The sequence below is a fragment of the Periplaneta americana genome, chromosome 3, assembly GCF_040183065.1.
Source record: "Periplaneta americana isolate PAMFEO1 chromosome 3, P.americana_PAMFEO1_priV1, whole genome shotgun sequence".
In the NCBI taxonomy this organism is placed as follows: Eukaryota; Metazoa; Arthropoda; class Insecta; order Blattodea; family Blattidae; genus Periplaneta; species Periplaneta americana.
Genome location: NC_091119.1, coordinates 206,184,506 through 206,206,525, shown reverse-complemented (window position 1 = coordinate 206,206,525; position 22,020 = coordinate 206,184,506). Strand labels below are relative to the sequence as shown.

Sequence of the window (22,020 nt, the reverse complement as noted above, 5' to 3'; positions counted from 1 at the left end):
TTACAATTTCAAAATTCCTAAAAATACATGCCTTTAATGGATGTCAAACTTTGTTTTTGCATTTACTCTAAAAGTGTTTTTCTGGACTTATCAGGTTCTTGCACCAAACCCCTCAATTACTCTAATTATTAAGTAAACACTTCCAGTTTTTGAAGTTTCTTGTGACTGTTTTGGGAATAGTGCTATTAAAAATAAAATAAAAGTATTTCGAAATCTTTATTTTAACGAAATCATGTTCAAAAGCATAATTAGATCAAGTAATGTAAAATTAGTGTAATGAGTTTCAAAATAAATGCATCAAAATGGGATATCAAAATTTAAATTTTCTTACAAAACGAATATTTGAACATTATGATTTGAATAAACATGGTAGGCATGTTTACTACTGAAGTCTTCATCAATTAGAGCCATTCCCGCATTTGTATCTTTCTTGTATGAGATGTAGGACATTTTTGCGTTTTTCTTCAAATTTACTTTGGATGACATAGCCCATTTTGATCTCGGGCCCCTCACTTTGTTAGTGGAATTGGTAAAGATAGTCTGGAATGCAAGAAAGCAGGTGTGAATATCAAAGGCTAGGATGACGAGTGGGCGTGAATTCAATTGCCATTTAAATGTTACCGCAAGTAGTAAGCAACGTAACAGTTTGTGACCGTTCTCCAGTTACCAGAAATGTGAGCTGCAACAACTCGTAGCCTTGTTAGAATTTCTTATCTCATAGCCATACATAACTCCTTCAAGAATGTATAATCCAGTTATGGCTCTCATTGCCCTTTCTTTTCCTAAAAATATCTTCTGTATGTGACAACTGTTATTCCAGGTTATAAATAAATAAAAATAAATTTAGCCTAATAGATCCCGTAAGGGCAAGGGCCTCCTGATTGACAGGGCTTGGCTCAGTAGACTTCACTCGTTAGGTGAGCCGATCCTAAGTAGTGTTCCATGTACACGAACACTTGCACTTGTAAGATTCGCACCACACTACACACTGAGGACGGTGGCTTCTAGATTTCCCCACAGCTGTCCGTCTCTTGTACTGCTCGTCCAATGTGGTCCTGCCTTCTTCTTGAAGAAACCTGCCCATCTAGTTGTCTGGCGTCCCACTCTTCTTCTGCCGACCCTGGGATCCCACAATGTCAGTCTGTGCGTCCATCGTCTGTGGTCCATCCTTACCACATGCCCTCCCCATTTCCACTTCAAGCTTTCTGCGGTGATTAGGACGTCTTTTAAGCCGGTACGGTTGCGTAGCTCCTCGTTCCTGACTTTGTTCCTCAGAGAAAGTTGCAGGATTTTTCTTTCCATACTGCGTTGGCAGGTTTGAAGCATACGCCTCTGTTTTTATGTTCGGGACTAGGTTTGACATCCATACAGTAGGACAGGTAATACACATTTTTCCAGGGTCTCAACCTTTAAGCTTAGCTTCTGGAATTTGTCTGTAAGTATGAACTTTAGAGACCAGAACTTCTTCCATGCCATGCTGATTCGTCTCTTTATTTGTTTCTCTGAATTGCTGGAGAAGGATAGGTTCTGGCCCAGGTAGGTATAATCTTCCACATATTCTAGTGGCTGGCCATTTAAGTGGATCCGGTCTTCAGACGTGTTAGTCATTAGTTTCCTCTTTTCTGGGTTCATGGATAAGCCTGCCTCTTTGCTGATCCTGTCCAATTCTTCAAGCACCTGTTTTAGATCTGCTGCTGATTTCGCTACCAATATTATATCATCTGCGAACCGGAGGTGGTTCATTCTCAGTCCATCTATGGTGATCCCGTATTTACTTTCCCAATTCAGTTTCCTGAATTAGTTTTCAAGCAAGCATGTGAAGAGCTTCGGAGAGAGCGGGTCTCCCCTGTTTCACTCCTCTGCTAGTTCAAAGTTTTCTCCCTCTCTCTCCGTCATTATTCTTGCTTTACACCCTTCGTACAGCTTTGCTAGGAGCCTGATGTATATGCTTGGAATCCCCTGGTTTGCGAGAGTTTGCCAGATATATTTGTGTTTTACAGAATCAAAAGCCTTGCTGTAGTCTACAAACGCTATGAATACTTTAAGATTAAATTCCTGTACTTTTTCAAAGAGTTGGTTAGTTGTTTGGAGGTGGTCAATATTACTGAATCCCGATCTAAAACCTGCTTGTTCCATTGGCTGATTCTTTTCCAAGTTCTTTGTCATTCTTTTAGTTATGATCTTGGTGAACAGTTTGTACAGGTTTGGCAATAAGCTGATCGGCCTGTAGTTGGTGATATCATCTTTTCCTCCTTTCTTGTGAAGTAGGATTATCGTGCTCTGTTTCCAGTCATGGGATATTTCTACTGATTTTAGGATCTCATTAAAAAGGTTTGGTACTAGGTCATGGCCTCCCAGTTTGAGGTATTCGTTGAAGATGCCATCATCGCCTGCGCATTTCCCCGACTTTGTCTCCCTTATTGCTGTTTCCACCTCGGCGGGGATGATGGACATGGTGCTAGAAAACTCCTCATGGTTGCTCTCTGGAATCTTATATTCTTGAATGGGATCATCTTGTTCCAATCTGCTTGTGTAGCCTTGTTTATAAAGTTCCGTAGCGTCGCGCACAATTTCTTCTCTTGAACCCAGTCTTTTTTCTCTTTCGCCCTTGACTCCTAGAATCCAATTTCTCCCTGTTGACATCTCCTTTCTTATTTTCTTCACCGACTTCGAACTCTCCATCACTCTCCTGACCATGTTCGTGTTATGTTCCCTCAAGTATTTCCTGATCTCTCTTTTGACCTTCTTGTCTAGTTCTGCATATTATACTTTCTTCTGTTGGTTTGTGTTTGCTTCCAGATTAGTAAACCATAATTCATAATGCTCTGAAAATATGGAAAGTAAGCTATTCCAAGACATTAATGTGGCACATAACGTTTTAAATTTCTCAATAAACAAACCACCCTTGATAATTTGACAGCACTATAGGCCTGCTTAATATGTTCTTCCCACGTTAGTTCGGGTCAAGAACAATCCGCAACATGGATGGATGATGGGTGCGTGGGTGGGTGGGTGGGTGAGTGAGTGGATGAATGGATGGATGGACGGACGGATGTATAGATGGATGGGTGAATGAATGTATAATCAAATTAAAAGACCCATTTGTAAATCTGCAATTTTGAAAAACACTTTTAATTTTAATGTAATGAAAAGTATTTTCAAATTAAATGACGCAGTCAGCTATGAGGTCGTGAAAGAGGAATATGTTGCCGTATATAAAAATGTATTCCCTCCTTCCGTAATAGATCGACTATTGATAAGATTGTTTATATTCGACAGATATTGGAGAAAAAATGGGAGTATAAGGGTACAGTACATCAGTTATTCATAGATTTCAAAAAGGCGTATGACTCGCTTAAGAGAGAAGTTTTATATAATATTCTTATTGAATTTGGTATTCCCAAGAAACTAGTTCGATTAATTAAAATGTGTCTTAGTGAAACGTACAGCAGAGTCCGTATAGGCCAGTTTCCATCTGATGCTTTTCCAAGTCACTGCGGGCTAAAGCAGGGAGATGCACTATCACCTTTACTTTTTAACTTCGCTCTAGAATATGCTATTAGGAAAGTTCAGGATAACACAGAGGGTTTGGAAATGAACGGGTTACATCAGCTTCTTGTCTATGCGGATGACGTGAATATGTTAGGAGAAAATCCACAAACGATAAGGGAAAACGCGGAAATTCTACTTGAAGCAAGTAAAGAGATAGGGTCGGAAGTAAATCTCGAAAATGCAAAGTATATGATTATGTCGCGTGATCAGAATATTGCACGAAATGGAACTATAAAAGTTGGAGATTTATCCTTCGAAGAGGTGGAAAAATTAAAATATCTTGGAGCAACAGTAACAAATATAAATGACACTCGGGAGGAAATTAAACGCAGAATAAATATAGGAAATGCCTGTTATTATTCGGTTGAGAAGCTTATGTCATCTAGTCTGCTGTCAAAAAATCTGAAAGTTAGAATTTATAAAACAGTTATCTTACCGGTTGTTCTGTATGGCTGTAAAACTTGGACTCTTACTTTGAGAGAGGAACAGAGATTGAGGGTTCTTGAGAATAAGGTTCTTAGGAAAATATTTGGGGCTGAAGTTACAGGAGAATGGAGAAAGTTACACAACACAGAACTGCATGCATTGTATTCTTCACCTGACATAATTAGGAACATTAAATCCAGACGTTTGAGATGGGCAGGGCATGTAGCACATATGGGAGAATCCAGAAATGCGTATAGAGTATTACTTGGGAGGCCAAAGGGGAAAAGACCTTAGGGGAGACCGAGACGTAGATGGGAGTATAATATTAAAATGGATTTGAGGGAGGTGGGATGTGATAGTAGAGACTAGATAAATCTTGCTCAGGATAGGGATCAATGGCGGGCTTATGTGAGGGCGGCAATGAACCTCCGTGTTCCTTAAAAGCCAGTAAGTAAGTAAGTAAGTAAGTAAGTAAGTATTCCCTCCTTCAGCATGCCTGTGTCAAGTGTTACAAATCACTATTCATTTCTTTTAGGGAAATTGGCGTGAATTTGTGAAAGAAATTTATCAATTCATACATCGAAAGAGCATTCGGACATGAAAAGAAGTTATTAAATGTTTTTGATAGGGTTCTTAAATGAAAATCCCAGCTTCACTTCAGGACATACACATAATGGCACTCAGGAGAATCATTGACTAACCTTTTCTCTCTCTGTTGGCTCTTAAGATGATCTGTTCACACATCTTTCCCAGAAATTTATTCAATTCCTTCTGGGCGTAATATTGTGGGCACTCCTCTTTGTAGGGTTTCTCCTTCAGAAATCCCGCATTGTCACACTGAAAATAAATAGAGTAATATATTTTCAAAACGATATCTTTTCCTTTTTTTTATTTCTTCTATATAGATTAGAATGGCCATCTATTCGGCCTCAAGGCGATTACCTTTTATGTAACATATAATGGAGATTGTTCGTTCGGTGTGTAACAATGTAAGTGCAGGTAACTCAGGAGGGAAAGATCACTCGCTGCGGGGTGGTAATATGGACAGTTGTAAAGGTAAAACATTATAGAGGGACATCATTTTATTATTACTAACATTTTAAATATTAACCTGGCTATACCTTTGGATCAACGCCGTTTGCTACCCCCTTCCACGAGTGGAGTTCGATGATACTGGCCTAATGTACAAACAAATGACTTTACTAGGTATAGGAGGGAAGAAAAGTAGTTCATGCATTTACGTAAACTGGGAAATATTGCTATTTTGAGTTTGATAATTTTCATTAGGTATTTTGTTTAATCAAAATACAGTACAGTATTAACAGTGATTGTTTTTACTCACGAACTGAGCTGTCCATGTAGACGTATTCATTATGCAGTGTATATTATACTGTCTACAGCAAATTAGCGTACAATATAGAGAATGAAGTTAAATTGAAAAATAATCCTAATATGGATATTTAAACACATTTTTGAAAATGGTGGCCGTTCATTTCGATACAGGCTTCAGCTCTAATGTGTATATTATCGCACTATAGCTTATTGTACCTAATCCCAATTACCTGTTTCGTCCTTCGTACTAGTAATTCATGTTGAAATAATTCTGTACCTACTCTATAAAAGAGTACCTTACGTACTGTAAATTCAGTCTTCTCTTCTGCCCGAACCGAAAAGATAAAATTACTCAGACATACTATCTACTGTCCGTCCAAGTGGTTATGTCGTAGGGTCGTAGAAAGGGAGGAAATCACGTGATATTTAATTACTTAACGAGGCCCATTCATTTAAGTTATTTTAAAATAGTTGTATAATATTACGTAGACGTCCAATTCCTAACAGAAATTAATGTTCTCAGAAAAGAACTAAGACAGCCGAGCCACTAGCTGGAGAATAAAATCTGGTCGGGGAAACCGGGATACGACGTAGGCAAATGGACGACAGTACCTGTGCGAAAATAATTCAATATTGAAAGCTCTTTCGTCACTGGAAAACGCGAACATATTTTTGGAACGTACTGTTTACTATGACCGTAAGGCTACTATGACTCAGGGGCGTATTTTGCGGATTACCGGGGCTACCGGCGGTAGCCCAAGGAAATTACAAAAGAAAAAGTTTATAATATTACATAATGTAATAATTTTGTATTATTGGTTTTACCACAGTAATTAAAATTAAGGTAATCGTTAGATTTATATGCGCTCTCTGCTCTCGAAAAGAAACAAGTTGTCAAGGCGGCATCGCTGGAGAAACCGCTGCTACGAGGGGTAGCCTGTGACCGTCCGCTAACGCTGTTCTGTCGCACAACTGCCCGTCCCCCTCTCCCTTCTGTTTCCGTCGTGCAGTGTAGGCCGGGTGAGTTGCCGCTCTCGTGATCGGTTTCTTCGCAGGCGCGAAGCAACAATACGCTTAGTACGCTAGCTCATCAATGTGATTGCGTTCTTGAAGTGCAGTATTTTAAATTTGTGATTTGTTCGAGTGTCTAAGAGTTATATTAATTGTTAATTATTAAGTTTTTAATTTCCCAATTAAGTGATGTTGTGAAAAATATGGTAGAACAAGTTTCTGGAGAGGTTTGTGTTGAAAATGACTGTGTAATAGGAGGTTTGTGTAAGTGCCTTTTAACCGTCGTACATACAACGAGAAAGTTGAAATTGTGAAAATGGAAAGATCAACTACTGAGTTAAATTTGTCCATGGACGTAAAAGAAAAACAGCGTGAGTACACACGCCATTTCACTTCAACATCATATGGTAAGTTGAATTGGTTGTGTGGTAGTTCTAAACTGTCTAAACTATTTTGCTGGACATGTTTGTTATTTAGCCCGCGTAACTAATGTGTGGTCAAAAGAGGGGTTTTCTAATATGAACTCCCTTCAAACGGCAGTCCTAAAACACGACAAATCAAAAGCTCATATTTGTAGTAGCATGAACTTTGCAAACTTTGGGAAGAAAACAATTGATTTACAGCTAGATAAGCAAAGAGCTCTACACATCAATCAACACAATGATCTTGTGAAAAAAAAAATCGGGAGGTATTACTGCGTCTTATTAACGCAGTCTGCTTTCTAGGAAAACAAGAATTGGCTTTTCGGGGTCATAATGAGAGTGTGGAATCAGACAATAGAGGAAATTATATTGAATATTTAAGTTCCTTAAGTGAATTTGACCATTTACTGGCCAATCATCTTGAGAGTTCAACAGTATTTCGTGGTACTTCTCCTGCAATTCAGAATGACTTAATATTTGCTATAAGTGGGATTATGATAAAGAACATAAAATCTTAAATTGAAGAAACACATTTTGTGGCCATTGTTGTTGATGAAACAAGTGACTGCTCTAATCAGAGTCAATTGTCCACTGTTTTAAGATACGTCGATAGTACTGCCAATGTTCAAGAACGGTTTGTAGGATTCACAAATGTCAGTTTGGACAAAATTGCTGCTGCTTTGTTTCAGAATGTGGAAGGTGTTATAGCAGAATACAATGTCGGCAATAAGTTAATTGCACAGACATATGATGGTGCTTCAGTTATGGCGGGAAATATTAATGGCTTAAAAACAAAAGTTCAAGAAAAGTATCCTCAAGCACTATTTGTCCATTGTTACAGCCATGTTCTCAATTTAGTTTTGCAACAAACTACTTCATCCATTCCAGAATGCTGCATTTTTTTCAAAACATTGTCGGGTTTAGCTGCATTTTTCTCATCATCTCCTAAAAGATCAGAAAAACTCAAGATATTTATGAAACAGAAACTCCCAAAAGTAGCACCAACTAGATGGGATTTTACATCTCGGCTTGTAAATACAGTGAAGGAATACAGAGAACAACTGACTGCTTTTTTGAAAATATCATTTCTAATGACTCTGAAGAAAACTGGGATGATGGTGTAATTGTGCAGGCTCAAGGATATTTGTATTTTTTCACACAGTTTCAGAATATATTTCTTCTTGAAGTCTATGCTAGAGTGTTCGCACATACAGATGTGCTCTACAATATTCTTCAGACAAAAAGTCTAGACATAGCATACTGGTTGCAAGAGGTATCGAAGTTAAAAAATACTATATTCGAGTTCAGACGTAGTGGGTTTCCGTCCATATGGAGTAATATGGAAAATGAAAATTCTTCGGCCAATACAATGGAATCACCATTAAAGCGAAGAAAAGGAGATGATGAATTGAAATACAGGCAGCTGTACTACAGCATACTAGATCGTATGCACATGGAAATTACTGACAGATTTTCTGATTATGGAAAGCTTCAGTTCACACATCTTCTAAATTCTCAAAAATTTTCTGCTTATAGAGAAAACTTCCCGAATGAGGCACTAAACAAATTATTTCAGTCCTATAACAGTCACTTTGATCAAGTGCGTGTGAAAAATGAATTAATTGTAATATATTCAGCAGAAATCTTTGATTTTTCGAACAAACCTATCCATGAAATATTATCTGCCATATATGAAAACCAGCTGAACCAAGTTATTCCTGAAGTCCTTAAATTGGCAACATTAATTGTGACAGTACCAGCTACGTCAGCAACGGTAGAAAGAACATTTTCTGCGTTGAAGAGAACAAAACCCTACTGTAGATCAACTCATACACAAGAACGTTTATCCGGCTTGGCACTGATGTCCATTGAAAAATAATTTCTACAGAAACTTCGCAAGCGGCCCAACTGTAATTTCAATGACGAAATCATCAAAGTATTTTCGTCCCAATCAAGACGTCTGGAATTCACATATAAATAGGTAAGGAATTTTATTATAGGGATTTTTAAATATATTTTGCGTAATAATAGGGTCAGTGGTAGCCCAGACCCTTAAACCAGAATACGCCACTGCTATGACTATATATGCGGTCTTGGATCTGTGTGGAGGACGGTTGAACTTCATTAGTAGAAGGGGTGGGAGTGAAGTACATTCAAAAACTCAGGTACAATAAAAATTGAAGTAAAAATAAAATGATGTCCCTGTACAAAGTGTCATAATTCGTTAGAATGCAGAGAAGTTATTAATTTTGTCCGTTAGATTTGTCCAGTTTTTGCACACTGTGTATTAGTCTTCTATTTGAAAATACTCAGTTTACATTCCTCTGTTATTATTAAATTATTTTGAACATAGAGGTTTCTGACGTCCGGTAGATATTACGGATCATTATAAGATATATATATATATATATATATATATATATATAGATCATAAGATATATTATATTTTATGTTACAATTATTAGCAAAATAATAAATATTTAAATAAATAAATAAATAAATAAATATGAAGAGTCCACTGCAAGAATGATGGATGTCACTTTCTTGTCGAAAATGAACCAAGACTGTCAATGCATAGCTTAAGACATATAGAATGTACATAGAGAGTTATATGGCATTAACACTGATAGTCATTGTCCAGTAATGATCGGAAAATCACAGTTAAACTTTGAGCGCTAAGCATTTCAAACTTTCAATTGCTTCTCCTGCAAAATGTATTCGAAATGACATCCATCACTCTTGCAGTGGACTCTTCATATCATAGTGCACGTTGAAGGATTTAATAGTGATACATTCTCAAAAAGTACAAAACGAAATAATGAGTCGCATATTAAAGCCAGAATTTAAAAGAAGTAGCAGAAGGTTATGTACTGATTCATATAAATCAAACTTACCAAGCCTCTATGCTTGCATAGGCATTCCATGAAACACTGAAACATGAGTTTTCATATATTAATACTTCGTCATTTCAGTATGATTAGCCCCTATTTAAGTCTACTATGTTCAGTGCTCTTCCAGGATTATGTTTTCCGCTCGTTTATATCAGCATACAGGTTTTAATTTTATTGTCCAAGAATAAGGGAGAAGAATGGATTTTTTCAAACATTCACTGAAAGTTATAAATTAAAAGACTGAAGGTCTGGTACTATTCGTATCACTTCCTGCTCTCCCCTGCTGCAATAATCGACGTCTTATGAAAATGTTTCTTTATTTCTGCGCAATTCACTTTAGTTGTTTATTCAACTGTCCTCATAAGTGACACCAATAATGATGCGATTAATCCAGGAGATAATGGGGTAAAGTGGCCACATCCTTCTCCCCTCCATTGCATACACCGCTGACTAGTAACATATTACACTAATCAGACTTCAGATGTATACAAATAATTTGTTCTTCCACTGACACATCGTCAAGTGAGATGTACTGCCTGACAGCAGATGTATATGTCAGCCATTAACTTAATCAAATGTTTTAATATTACTACACTACATAATTACAACGAATAAGAGAATATAATAAAAACAAAAGCATAATACAATAAAAAACACGTAATAGTAACCTATATTACAATGCAAGGTTGGAAAGTGCTTTTTACAAAATCGAGGGAAAGATTTTGTAATGCACTTCACAAACGTATATTGTACAGTATTTTCGCACGATAATATATTTTGAAAATAGTATTTTAAAAAAATGTTAATACGTACGTTAGACCACGAAGAACTGATTTTCAGCAAGAAGTTTGTTATAGGTGTCGGTACATGGTAGGAGAAGTTTTAATTACAACCCTAGAGCAATTATTTGTAATATTTCAAAATACTTATCCAGGTTGGCAACTCTCTTAATCCGTCATTATTTTAAGTAATTATGAATATGTGTGGCAATTTGGATTGTTTAATCCGAAATTATTTCAAGTAATTATGAATATGTGTGGCAATTTGGATTGTTTTAATCCGACATTATTTCAAGTAATTATGAATATGTGTGGCAATTTGGATTGTTTTAATCCGACATTATTTGAAGTAATTATGAATATGTGTGCCAATTTGGATTGTTTTAATCCGACATTATTTCAAGTAATTATGAATATGTGTGGCAATTTGGATTGTTTTAATCCAACATTATTTCAAGTAATTATGAATATATGTGGGAATTCGGACTGTTTAATCCGACATTATTTCAAGTAGTAATAATTATGAATATGTGTGGCAATTAGGATATTTTTAATCCGACATTATTTCAAGTAGTAATAATTATGAATATGTGTGGCAATTTCGATTGTCTTAATCCGACATTATTTCAAGTAATTATGAATATATGTGGCAATTTGGATTGTTTTAATCCAACATTATTTCAAGTAATTATGAATATATGTGGGAATTCGGACTGTTTAATCCAACATTATTTCAAGTAGTAATAATTATGAATATGTGTGGCAATTTGGATTGTTTTAATCCGACATTATTTCAAGTAATTATGAATATATGTGGGAATTCGGACTGTTTAATCCGACATTATTTCAAGTAGTAATAATTATGAATATGTGTGGCAATTTGGATTTTTTTAATCCGACATTATTTCAAGTAGTAATAATTATGAATATGTGTGGCAATTTGGATTGTTTTAATCCGACATTATTTCAAGTAATTATGAATATATGTGGGAATTCGGACTGTTTAATCCGACATTATTTCAAGTAGTAATAATTATGAATATGTGTGGCAATTTGGATTGTTTTAATCCGACATTATTTCAAGTAATTATGAATATATGTGGGAATTCGGACTGTTTAATCCGACAGTATTTCAAGTAGTAATAATTATGAATATGTGTGGCAATTTGGATTGTTTTAATCCGACATTGTTTCAAGTAATTATGAATATATGTGGGAATTCGGACTCTTTAATCCGACATTATTTCAAGTGGTAATAATTATGAATATGTGTGGCAATTTGGATTTTTTTAATCCGACATTATTTCAAGTAGTAATAATTATGAATATGTGTGGCAATTTGGATTGTTTTAATCCGACATCATTTCAAGTAATTATGAATATATGTGGGAATTCGGACTGTTTAATCCGACATTATTTCAAGTAGTAATAATTATGAATATGTGTGGCAATTTGGATTTTTTTAATCCGACATTATTTCAAGTAGTAATAATTATGAATATGTGTGGCAATTTGGATTGTTTTAATCCTACATTATTTCAAGTAATTATGAATATCTGTGGGAATTCGGACTGTTTAATCCGACATTATTTCAAGCAGTAATAATTATGAATATATGTGGCAATTTGGATTGTTTTAATCCGACATTATTTCAAGTAATTATGAATATATGTGGGAATTTGGATTGTTTAACCCAAAATAAATATGGGAAATTCGTATTTGGCTGACAAACGTTTGTCATCAAGTCTACTCTCAAAAAGCTGAAAGTTAGAATTTGTGAAACAGTTATAGGCCTATTACCGGTTGCTCTGTATGGTTGTGAAACTTTGGTTCTCATTTAGAGAGGAACAAAGTTTGAGGGTGTTCGATAATAAGATGCTTAGAAAAATATTTGGAGCTAAGAGGGATTAAGTTACAGAAGATTGGAGGTAGAAGTTCACGCATTGTATTCTTCACCTACCATAATACAATTATGAACATTACATCCAGACGTTTCAAATGGACAGGGCATATAGCACGTATGGATGTATCCAGAAATACATGTGGAGTGTTAGTTGGGAGACCTAAGGGGACAAGACCTTTGGGAAGACCGAGACGTAGAAGGGAGGATAATGTTGAAATGGATTTGAGGGAGGTGGGATATGATGATAGGGACTGGAATAATCTAGCTCAGAATAGGACCGATGGCGTTCTTATCTGAGGGCGACAATGAACTTCCATGTCACCTAAACGTAATTTGAAAGTAAGTAAGTAAGTAAGCAAGCATATAATAATGTAAGTTCTGACAAAAAAGAATACTTACGTAATACATTTGATTTGTTACCTCCTCTTTAGCACAACTGTATTTTTCTGAAATATGGAAGAAGTTATATTATTTATATGTTTAGTGTTCATTCATAAAATGATTTTTAACGGGGTCGATTATGAAGTACTTACTGTTTGTCACGTAACCCATACATTCGTTTACATATTTCTTTTCCTCCTTCACCATAGCCGGGTTGTAGTTCCCGCAGCATGACTAGAAAACATAAATACAAAATAAACTGTTAACAACTGCGAATTGATTTCAACCAGATTCGAAGTTAATCGGTTCAGATTTGACCAAGGAATTTGGAACAGAATGTTCGATGCAGTATGCTGCGAACCTTACTGAAAACACATTTCGCTATGATAGCACTATCAGACCGAAGAAGGAACTCAGTGTGGAATCATGGAGAGAATGGATGACTTACCCCAAACCATGCCTCGTAATCAATGTAACGCCGTGATCGTGACAAATGAACAGCGGTGAAGGGTTCGAGTCCGACAGGAGAAGCGTCTATCAGTTCGGCCAGATCCACATCAGGGGACGAGGAATTGCCTGCAATGCAGAAATATCTTTCATTCACTTAGAATTGCCATTTGATAAATTTCTTATAAACATACAGCTCGTTTTTCTATTATTGTCACAGACTTTCGCACTTACTCTTTTAGCCGCTTTCTATTAGTAGAGTTCCTGTGGCGATACATTAATATTCATTCCATTATCCCAGTAGCTAACTAAGAGCCACAAGATTGTGACGTAACTGAAACGAAACCCGCATATCACTATCGCAGAGGTAGGGGTGAGTGAGTGTCTCCTCTGGTAATGAAGTGAACGAAACAGAGAGCGACCGGAAAACAAGAACGATGTAATGTTAAACATCACCTCTGCTCATTTTTTCGTCTCCTATTAATTATGATTGTATAATAATAATTATTATGAGCAGACTTTCAAAATTTGGAAAATGTAAAGTACACTACTTACGTCCAAAATGTGCCGAAGTATTCTGCTCTAAGTACTGGAAGTCGATAGTTTTTATATATGTACATCTTGATTACACAACTTTTAACACAGTATCACTTCGGAATATGTATGGTAAGACTTTCCTGTGTTAAATTTCAACATACCTCGTTTACATATTTCGACCTATTTATGGGTCATCTTCAGAACTGGTCGTTGTTGGTCTTGGCGCCACTTCTTCTGTTTCCTGTGAGGGTGTGTTCCTGTGGTAAAGTGTAGAGTCAAAGAGTGTATGTGTTTTGAAGTTGAGTTGTGCGTTGAGAATTTCGTTGGTGTGTTTTCGTGTGTCTGTATATTTCATATTGTTCTAGTGTGTTGAGTTTCTGGCTTTTTGGTTGGATGTGTCGTATTTCCATGTCTGTGTTGATGTCTCTGTGGGTGTGGTTAGCATTTGTGATGTGTTCTGCATATGTGGAGGTGTTTTGTAATTTTGTTATGGCTGTGATGTGTTCTTTGTAACGTGTTTGAAACGATCTGCCTATCTGTCCTATGTAGAAGTTGTTGTAGATGTTACATTTGAGTTTGTATACTCCTATGTGGTTGTATTTGTTTGTTTTTGTTGTTTGTGTGTTGAGATGTTTTTGTAGAGTGTTGTTTGTTCTATATGCGATGTTGTAATTTAATTTCTTGAATGAGGTTGCAATTTTGTGTGTGTTTTTGTTTTCGTGTGTTAGTATGATGTATTTTTTTGTGTTTTTGTGTTTGTGTTGTATTCTCATGTTTTTTTTTTTGATTATGTTTTGTCTTACGTATTATGTTGTCTATTATGTTGGGGTTGTATCCGTTTTCTTGTGCTATGTATTTGATTGTGTTTAGCTCTTCGTTGTAATCTTGTTGGTTCATTGGTATGTTGAGTAGTCTGTGTACCAGTGTTCGGAATGAAGCTTGTTTGTGTTGTGTGGGGTGGTTGGATGTGTTCTGTATGTGTGTTGTTGTTGTTGTTGCCGGTTTTCTGTATACCTTGAATGTGTGTTTGTTGTCTACTTTTGTTATTGTGATGTTTAGATAGTTTTTATTCTTTGTTTATTAATGAAATATCGAACTTACAGTTAAGGTCGTGGTAATCTTTAGGTCTATGAAAAGAAGAATAAAGACATCGTATATTCTTCTTTTATACTCCATTTAACATTTTACGACAAATTAAACACCTCATATTTTCGCCATCAGCACGAAATAAAAACTATTCCTCCCACGCTTCTTGAAAAATGAAATAGCAAAACACAGCACAAAATAATCTTCCTTTCCCAGTGTAATGGCTTACGTACTGTTCGTACATTGATGTTTCAGCCAGTGAAACGTATCGGCACATGACATAAGCGCTGTTGCAATGCTTGACTTGAAGGGGCTAGTTGGAATTCCTCGCTTTCGGTTTGAAACCAACAAGCGAACTTTCTCATGGGGGCACAAAATTATTATTTTTTTCGTCCACCACCTTAATATTGTCAAAAGAAGTGCTTATATAAATTTTGGCCACTCGATCCCAATTACGAGGGCCGTCCAGGAGATAAGTTTCCTGGGGCCGTTTACAGAAAGAAAACACAATTTCAAGGAAATATTTATACGAATAGTTACAGCAATTGTTCAGTTATTTTTCAACATATTCCCCACCAGAATTGAGACACTCGTCATATCATGGGATCAACTTTTGTACCCCTGTGTCGTAGAAGTCTACCATCTGGGATCGCCGTCTACATCTCTGTTCATCCCACGATATGACATGCCTCAATTCCGGTCGGGAATCTCTTGAAAAAATAGCTCACCAATTAGCCTACTGTATCTGTTCCAATGAAACTTTTCATGAAATTGTGTTTTCTTTTTGTAAACAGCCAAAGGAAAACTTAGGGGAGAGTCGGGTAGTATCGGACATCGGGTAATATCGGACAGTGCGTTTCTTTCATCTACCACCATATGGTAGTACCTGAATGACATGGTTACGTTTCTCTATGCGACATCACAGAAACGTAACCACGTCAATCAGGTACTATCATCGTGTGGTAGATGAAAGAAACTCACTGTCCTATATTACCCGATGTCCGATACTACCCGACTCTCCCCTACTTTCTGGCGGCATTCGTAATTGCTCTCGAGTGGCACTTGTTTTGACATTATTAGAAAAAAAAATTAACTTTTTTACCTGCCACCATGAGAATGTTTGCTTCTAAGTTTTTTTTTTTTCTCTTGGAGTTAAAGTGTAACCAATTTGTTAGAATGTGACGTTCTGAGGATATCTGTGTCTCGAAATATTTATAGTGATGATGAAAATGAATGTTGTGCGTCACCAATTGGACGCAGTAAACTCATACATGTAGTCAGCTAAAATCATTCAAAATTTATATAAATATCTTAAGGAGGGAGCTGGCGAATTTTATGACTCACTTGCAAATCCCATAGCTACGAAAGGAGTATCGCGCTCAACGTCATAAGAAATAGCTGCGCTAGCTGCGGTAAAATGATCCACGCAAGATACAGTAAGTGTGTCCGAAACAGGAAAACAGACTTTTGCGTTTTCTGTCTAAATCTAATACGAAGAACACTGTTTGTACTTTATGCAAATCCAACAGCCCCAAATTTAGAATAACAATAGAGCTCTCTACAGCGAAACAATGGGTAATAAACAAGAGTCCCCATACCACAGAACCATCGCTCACCATATCTACCCACGCTTCAGTTTGTTTTATTTCAATATCTCTTTTGGTTCTCTTACACTATGAGTTTCCAGTCTCTTCTAATTTCATGACACACACTGAGTGAATTTGAATACAGTTATATTATTTATTAATTTATAAATTTATTTATTTATATATATATTTAACCTGGTAGAGATAAGGCCATCAGGGGATTACAATTACAATATTAAGAATAGAATTACAATTATAATTACAATTAATATTAAATTTACAAATACAATAAAAATCAAAGTACTAAAAGATTAATAAAAGCTAGACAGTTTATTGTAAAAGTGAAGAAGAGAGAAGCATTTCTTTTTATTGATTAAGTATAAATTAAACCTACTCTACGCAGTAAGAAAATGCTTAATAAGTTTGCTTTTGAACGCTACTAAATTCCGACAGTCTCTGATGTCACTGGTTAGGGTATTCCACAAGCGCGAGAGCGAGATTGTGTATGATGATGAATACGATGATGTCTTATGTGTTGGTATGGCTAGTATGCTGCTATTTTGCGTGCGTGTGAAGAGATTATGATATGATGACAGGTAACTGAAACGGAAGGCAAGGTAGGTAGGTGTAGAGGTGTGAAGGACTTGGAAAAGGAGAACAAGGGAATGAAAATTTCTACGTTCGTTAAGCCGTAGCCAGTTTAGAGTTTGGAAGGATGGGGTAATGTGGTCAGCTCGACGGACATCGCAGACGAAGCGAACACAAGAATTATGAACACGTTGTAATCTTTGCGACTGGTTGACATTGAGGTCGGTCAGTAGAGAATCACAATAATCGAAGTGGGGCATTACTAGTGTTTCCACTAGTATTTTCTTGAGTGCTAGCGGAAGGAATTTTCGAATGCTGTTTAAGGAATGAAGTATGGAAAGCACTTTTTTGGTAATATGGGTTACTTGGTAATTCCAGTTTAAATGCGTATCAAAGTAAACTCCAAGGTGTTTAACACAGGAAGCAAAAGGGATTATTGTGTCGTTTAACTTGACTGGAAGAGCAGGAGTAATGTTTCATAATAGACGTTGATGTCCCACTAGGATTGCTTGTGATTTTCTTGCATTAGAGTCAAACCAAACTTTCTGGCACATGCAGATATAGATTCAAGGTCCTCGTTAAGATTTTGTATTGCGTCATTGAGTGAGTCAGGGGTTGTCTGGATATAGATTTGTAAATCGTCTGCGTAAAGGTGATGGTTACAGTGCTGTAGAGTCGAGAGGATGTCATTTAGGTAAATAGTGAATAGTAGTTTAGGCCTTTATATAAAAAATCTACATCAGAAACACTTCGCACATTGATAACAGTACTAATGACATTCCCTCACCTGTGAACCCGAGAACTCCTAGGCATGTGGCAGCGACCACAAGAAGGGCCCTCATCGTGAATGCTGAGCAGGACTAGACTGGGCAGCTTTTATACGAGTGAGGCTTACAATTTATCTTGGTTTTATTGTGTGTAAATATGTATATTGCGCAAAACTTAATTTCCAGATTTGCTGTCTAAATTGAATTTAATGTAATGTAAATGTACTCAGTCTGTTGACACATTAATCTGTTCCACCTTACGAACAGCGTTATTGTGGAAGCGTATTACGTAACTGGGCAAAAAATACAGCTTTGTAGTAATGTCAAATGAGTTCAGTAAGTACAATATTGTACCCTAATATAAGTTTGATACAATTCAAACACGAGTAAGAAATTAATGTGACTGAAATTGGGATTTTTTTTTTACCCAGGAAATATAAGAAACGACATTATTACATATTATTGATGTACTAATTATAATAGAAAACTCAGCATAACGTGTAACGGGTATACTTCGGATTTTGAAATTCTAAAATCTTACTTTAGGTACCTAAAATAGGCTTTATATCATACCAGCACAAACAGCGCTCAACGAGCGCGCGCGCTCCTTCGGAGCGGGAGAGCCGTGTTTACCGCTCGCCGAAACGGAGAGGAAGATACGTCAGAATGACATAGACTTGCTGTAGGTAGAGGAGGGGGAAACGACCACTCAGTTATCTAGTGGAGTGCAGTGTGTAGGCCTATTCTCAGTAACTGCTTCACGTTGCTTACCTACTGCTACAGTACAGTATGGAGGAATCTAAAAGACGGAACATAACATTTAACGGTTTATAGCTCGAACTTATTGATCTTTAATGTGACCTAAGGGCTAAAGATCGTTTGAATAATAGTATTAGCCTGGTTGAGTTTTACAAGACTAAACATTAGCGGTAATATCCACGACTACACAGGCTGGCTGTGAAAATGATTGCTATGTTTGGCTCAACATTTATATTTGTGAGCAACTGTTTTCTATAATCAACTTTAATAAAGGCAGACATCGAACATCTGTAACTGATGTTTCATTACGATCAGTAGGCTACTGTTCCTTTCAGCTGCCAACAGCATAAAACCTCGTTTTGGTGTACTGATAAATAAAAACATAACAAAATGATATTGTACATTTAAGTAGCTATATAATTTCTATTATTCCTGTAAAATAAATATTTCTTTATTAATTAATAATAGTCCAAGATAGTTTTGCAAACACTGAACGGGAATTCATTTCATAAACACTCGTAATAGTATACTTTCTTTTGTGTATATTTTGTACGAGATCACCCCTTCTTCCAGTCCACCCTTATACAGAGCGCAGCTAATATCTGCATATCTGCTCATGAGCTGTGAGCCGGCTCGGAGAGCGCAAACCTTGTGCACGCCTGTTCTACACTATAAAGTGACATCTCTATTAGTTGACTTAGGCCCAATTGTATAAAACTCCCTGAGTAAAGATCAAATTTGATCGAAGATCGAAAAGTGAACCGAGTTCAGACAGTTCTTCTATTGTATAAAACTTTACTGCGATCAAATTATCTTGGTTCAAATGCAATCTAAGTTCACGTGAAAAGGATTTGGCAACATCGCATAAACAGGTGAAATACGTGATGCGCGGACCATGTTACACAGGTTTGCTCAGTGTTGCCAATCTAGCGACTTTAACTCTTTTTCAACAACAATTTCTTTTAAATTTTATATTGCTTAAATAGGGATTTAGTGACCTTTTCAGCACCCCATAGTGACAAAATTTATTCTTTCTTTGTTGATAATGAGAAATCTAGCGACTTTACAAGTACTTTTGGCGACTTTCCGTATTACACTCTGTTGGAGACACTGTTTTTTTTTTTTGTACAATGTAAATAATGGCGGACAATAAGAAGATGGTTGACTGTTCTCCAAGTTGTTATTATGTTATGGTGTTTGATACTGCTAAACATAATAAAGCTTTATAAAACGACAATTTTCGTTTAGTAATACAGTTAATTGAACATTTATGAATGTACCTATCATATCCATTAATAATTAATGGTTGTTATAAACATAATATGAGGCATGTTCTTAAAGTAAGTTCCATTTTCAATTATAGCCGTCACATCGCTGCAATCGTTATTTTGCGCATGCGTGTTTTCTTCTTCAGTCCTCAGACAAGCTGTGCATGCAGTTTCAGAGCTTCAGTCCGTGTGTGTGGTTAGTTGTGATCAGTTGAAATGTTTAAAGAGATCGAGCACCCCGCCGACTGTGAGATGCGCTCTGTTATCCGTTTTTTTGAATGCGAGAAACATCAAACCAGCTGACATTCATCGTCAATTTTGTGAGGTGTATGGTGATGATGCCATTAGTGATGGAATGGTCAGGAGATGGATTAGAAAGTTCAACGAGGGCCACATCTCTGTGCATGATGAGCAGCGTACCGGCCGGCCATCTTTGATCAATGACGATTTGGTGCGTGCTGTCGATGAAAAAATTCATGAGGACAGGAGGTTCACAATTTCTTCGCTTTCCTTGAATTTTCCAAAATGATGCGGAGTGGTTCGCAGGCGGGTGAATTCTACAATGAGGGGATAGAAAGACGTGTGCCACGACTCGATAAATGCCTCAATAATGGTGGAGATCATGGTGAGAAGTAATTGAAGTGTGGGGAATACAATGCTACAAAAATGGTTTGTAAATATTTTCCCGTTTACTGTCTACACCCTTTTGGAACTTACTTTAAGAACAAGCCTCGTATAATTATAGGTTATGTTATTTGATACTTCTGAACACGATAGTCTTATAAAATATAAGAATGTTTGTGATTTAAGGCAAGAAATTGAAATAAATATATATATGAATGTACCTAACATATCTATTAATATTAATAATAATGAATATTTTATTTGCACAATCTGTCACTCGTATATTTCAAACAGAAAATAAATAATTGAACTTGGATCATGTAACTTAATCGGAGAAATTTCTTCAGTCAAAGTTGACTTTGGTTTGAGACAAATTAATCTCAGATTAGACTTTACACAACACAAAATTCCAAGTTCAGCTGAAACAAGGATCAATTTAACCTCTGATCTAAGATTAAATGGTTTATACAATCGGGCCTTATAGTAGAAGTTTCTAAGGTCGTTTAATTTCTTAAAACACTGTCAGGTGAATTTGACTTCCTATACCGAGTGTGAAAAAAGCCATATTACACATCAAAATATCTCCATCAGAACCGTTTGTTTACAACGATAGAACTGTATCCGCTCACATTGCACAACGATCACAGAGCTGATGACGTTCCCTTCACATTTGGTACTCACCTGAGAACCCGAGCACTGCGAGGGACACAAGAAGGGCCTTCATCGTGATGCTCAGTAGGGCCCCACGAGCCACATATATAGGGTACGACTTGCAAAATATCTTCGTTATATCAATTGTGTGTAATACTTATGTTGGGAGATAATTTATTTCTAATTTGCTGTTTAATTTGAATTTAATGTAATGTAAATGTATTCAATTTATTGACACATTACTCCGTCCCGCCTCCCGAACACCGTCAATGTTGAGGCATGTTACATAACTACCTGAGTAAAAATCACAAATATGCACTAATTTAAAATATTTGATGAATTGATTCGAAATTATTAGCTAATACATGTCGGATATAATTCAAACGTGAGTAAGAAATTAATGTGACTGGAATTTGGATTTTCTTTTACCCCAGATATACAAGAAACGACATTCTAGCCTGTAGAGAACGAAAATTGATGTAGTGATTCAAGAGTGCAATCCCAAAACTCACTCAGTCCATTTGGCAATTTTAATTATTTATGCTCGACGAAGCCGAAATGTAGTAATTATACACCTGGTAGCAATCCTTTAATGCATGTCATTAAAGTACACCTATTCATTAAAGTTCAGGTTTTCGATTATTCTCGGATATGCAATCGAAAGACAACGAGGGAAACGTCACGGAGGCTGGAAATCCAATACTGTCGCGGAAGGTTATGTTCTGCTACTATAATAATTAGCGTTAATTGTAAATAATATTCAAATAAATTCAATTTGTCATCTCGTTTTTCAATTCTAAGTCAATTTCCAGGTTGTATCAAAATTAATTCATGTTATTCTCTAAATTATAACAAGGTCAATGACATTATTGTTCCTTGGAAAAAATCAATACTTTCGCGTCTGCGCACATCTTACAATTTACGAGCTTGCACAAGATCACTTCTGCTTCGTATGAAACTTGCCTATAATGGTAATTAAGACGCTCGTATGAAAATTATGAAACTCGCTT

At 36.4% G+C, this 22,020-nt stretch overlaps 1 protein-coding gene across 1 annotated transcript; it reads right to left on the bottom strand.

Moving 5' to 3' along the window:
• Nucleotides 1-4,674: 4,674 nt before the first annotated feature.
• On the bottom strand, nucleotides 4,675-21,083 carry LOC138697082 (uncharacterized). Its single transcript, XM_069822678.1, has 6 exons — nucleotides 21,041-21,083; nucleotides 13,146-13,273; nucleotides 12,850-12,931; nucleotides 12,716-12,762; nucleotides 9,638-9,673; nucleotides 4,675-4,815 (listed from the first exon to the last, which is right to left on the bottom strand). The coding sequence occupies exons 1-6, from the start codon at nucleotides 21,081-21,083 to the stop codon at nucleotides 4,675-4,677; spliced, it is 477 nt and encodes a 158-aa protein (XP_069678779.1).
• Nucleotides 21,084-22,020: the final 937 nt, after the last annotated feature.

Coding starts and splice junctions, on each gene's coding strand:
- LOC138697082 (XM_069822678.1), bottom strand. CDS start 21,083: ATGAAGGCCCTTCTTGTGTCCCTCGCAGTGCTCGGGTTCTCAG. Junction 13,274..21,040: donor CGCAGTGCTCGGGTTCTCAG/GTGAGTACCAAA, acceptor TCTGCATTGCAG/GCAATTCCTCGTCCCCTGAT. Junction 4,816..9,637: donor TATGCAAGCATAGAGGCTTG/GTAAGTTTGATT, acceptor ATTTATTTTCAG/TGTGACAATGCGGGATTTCT.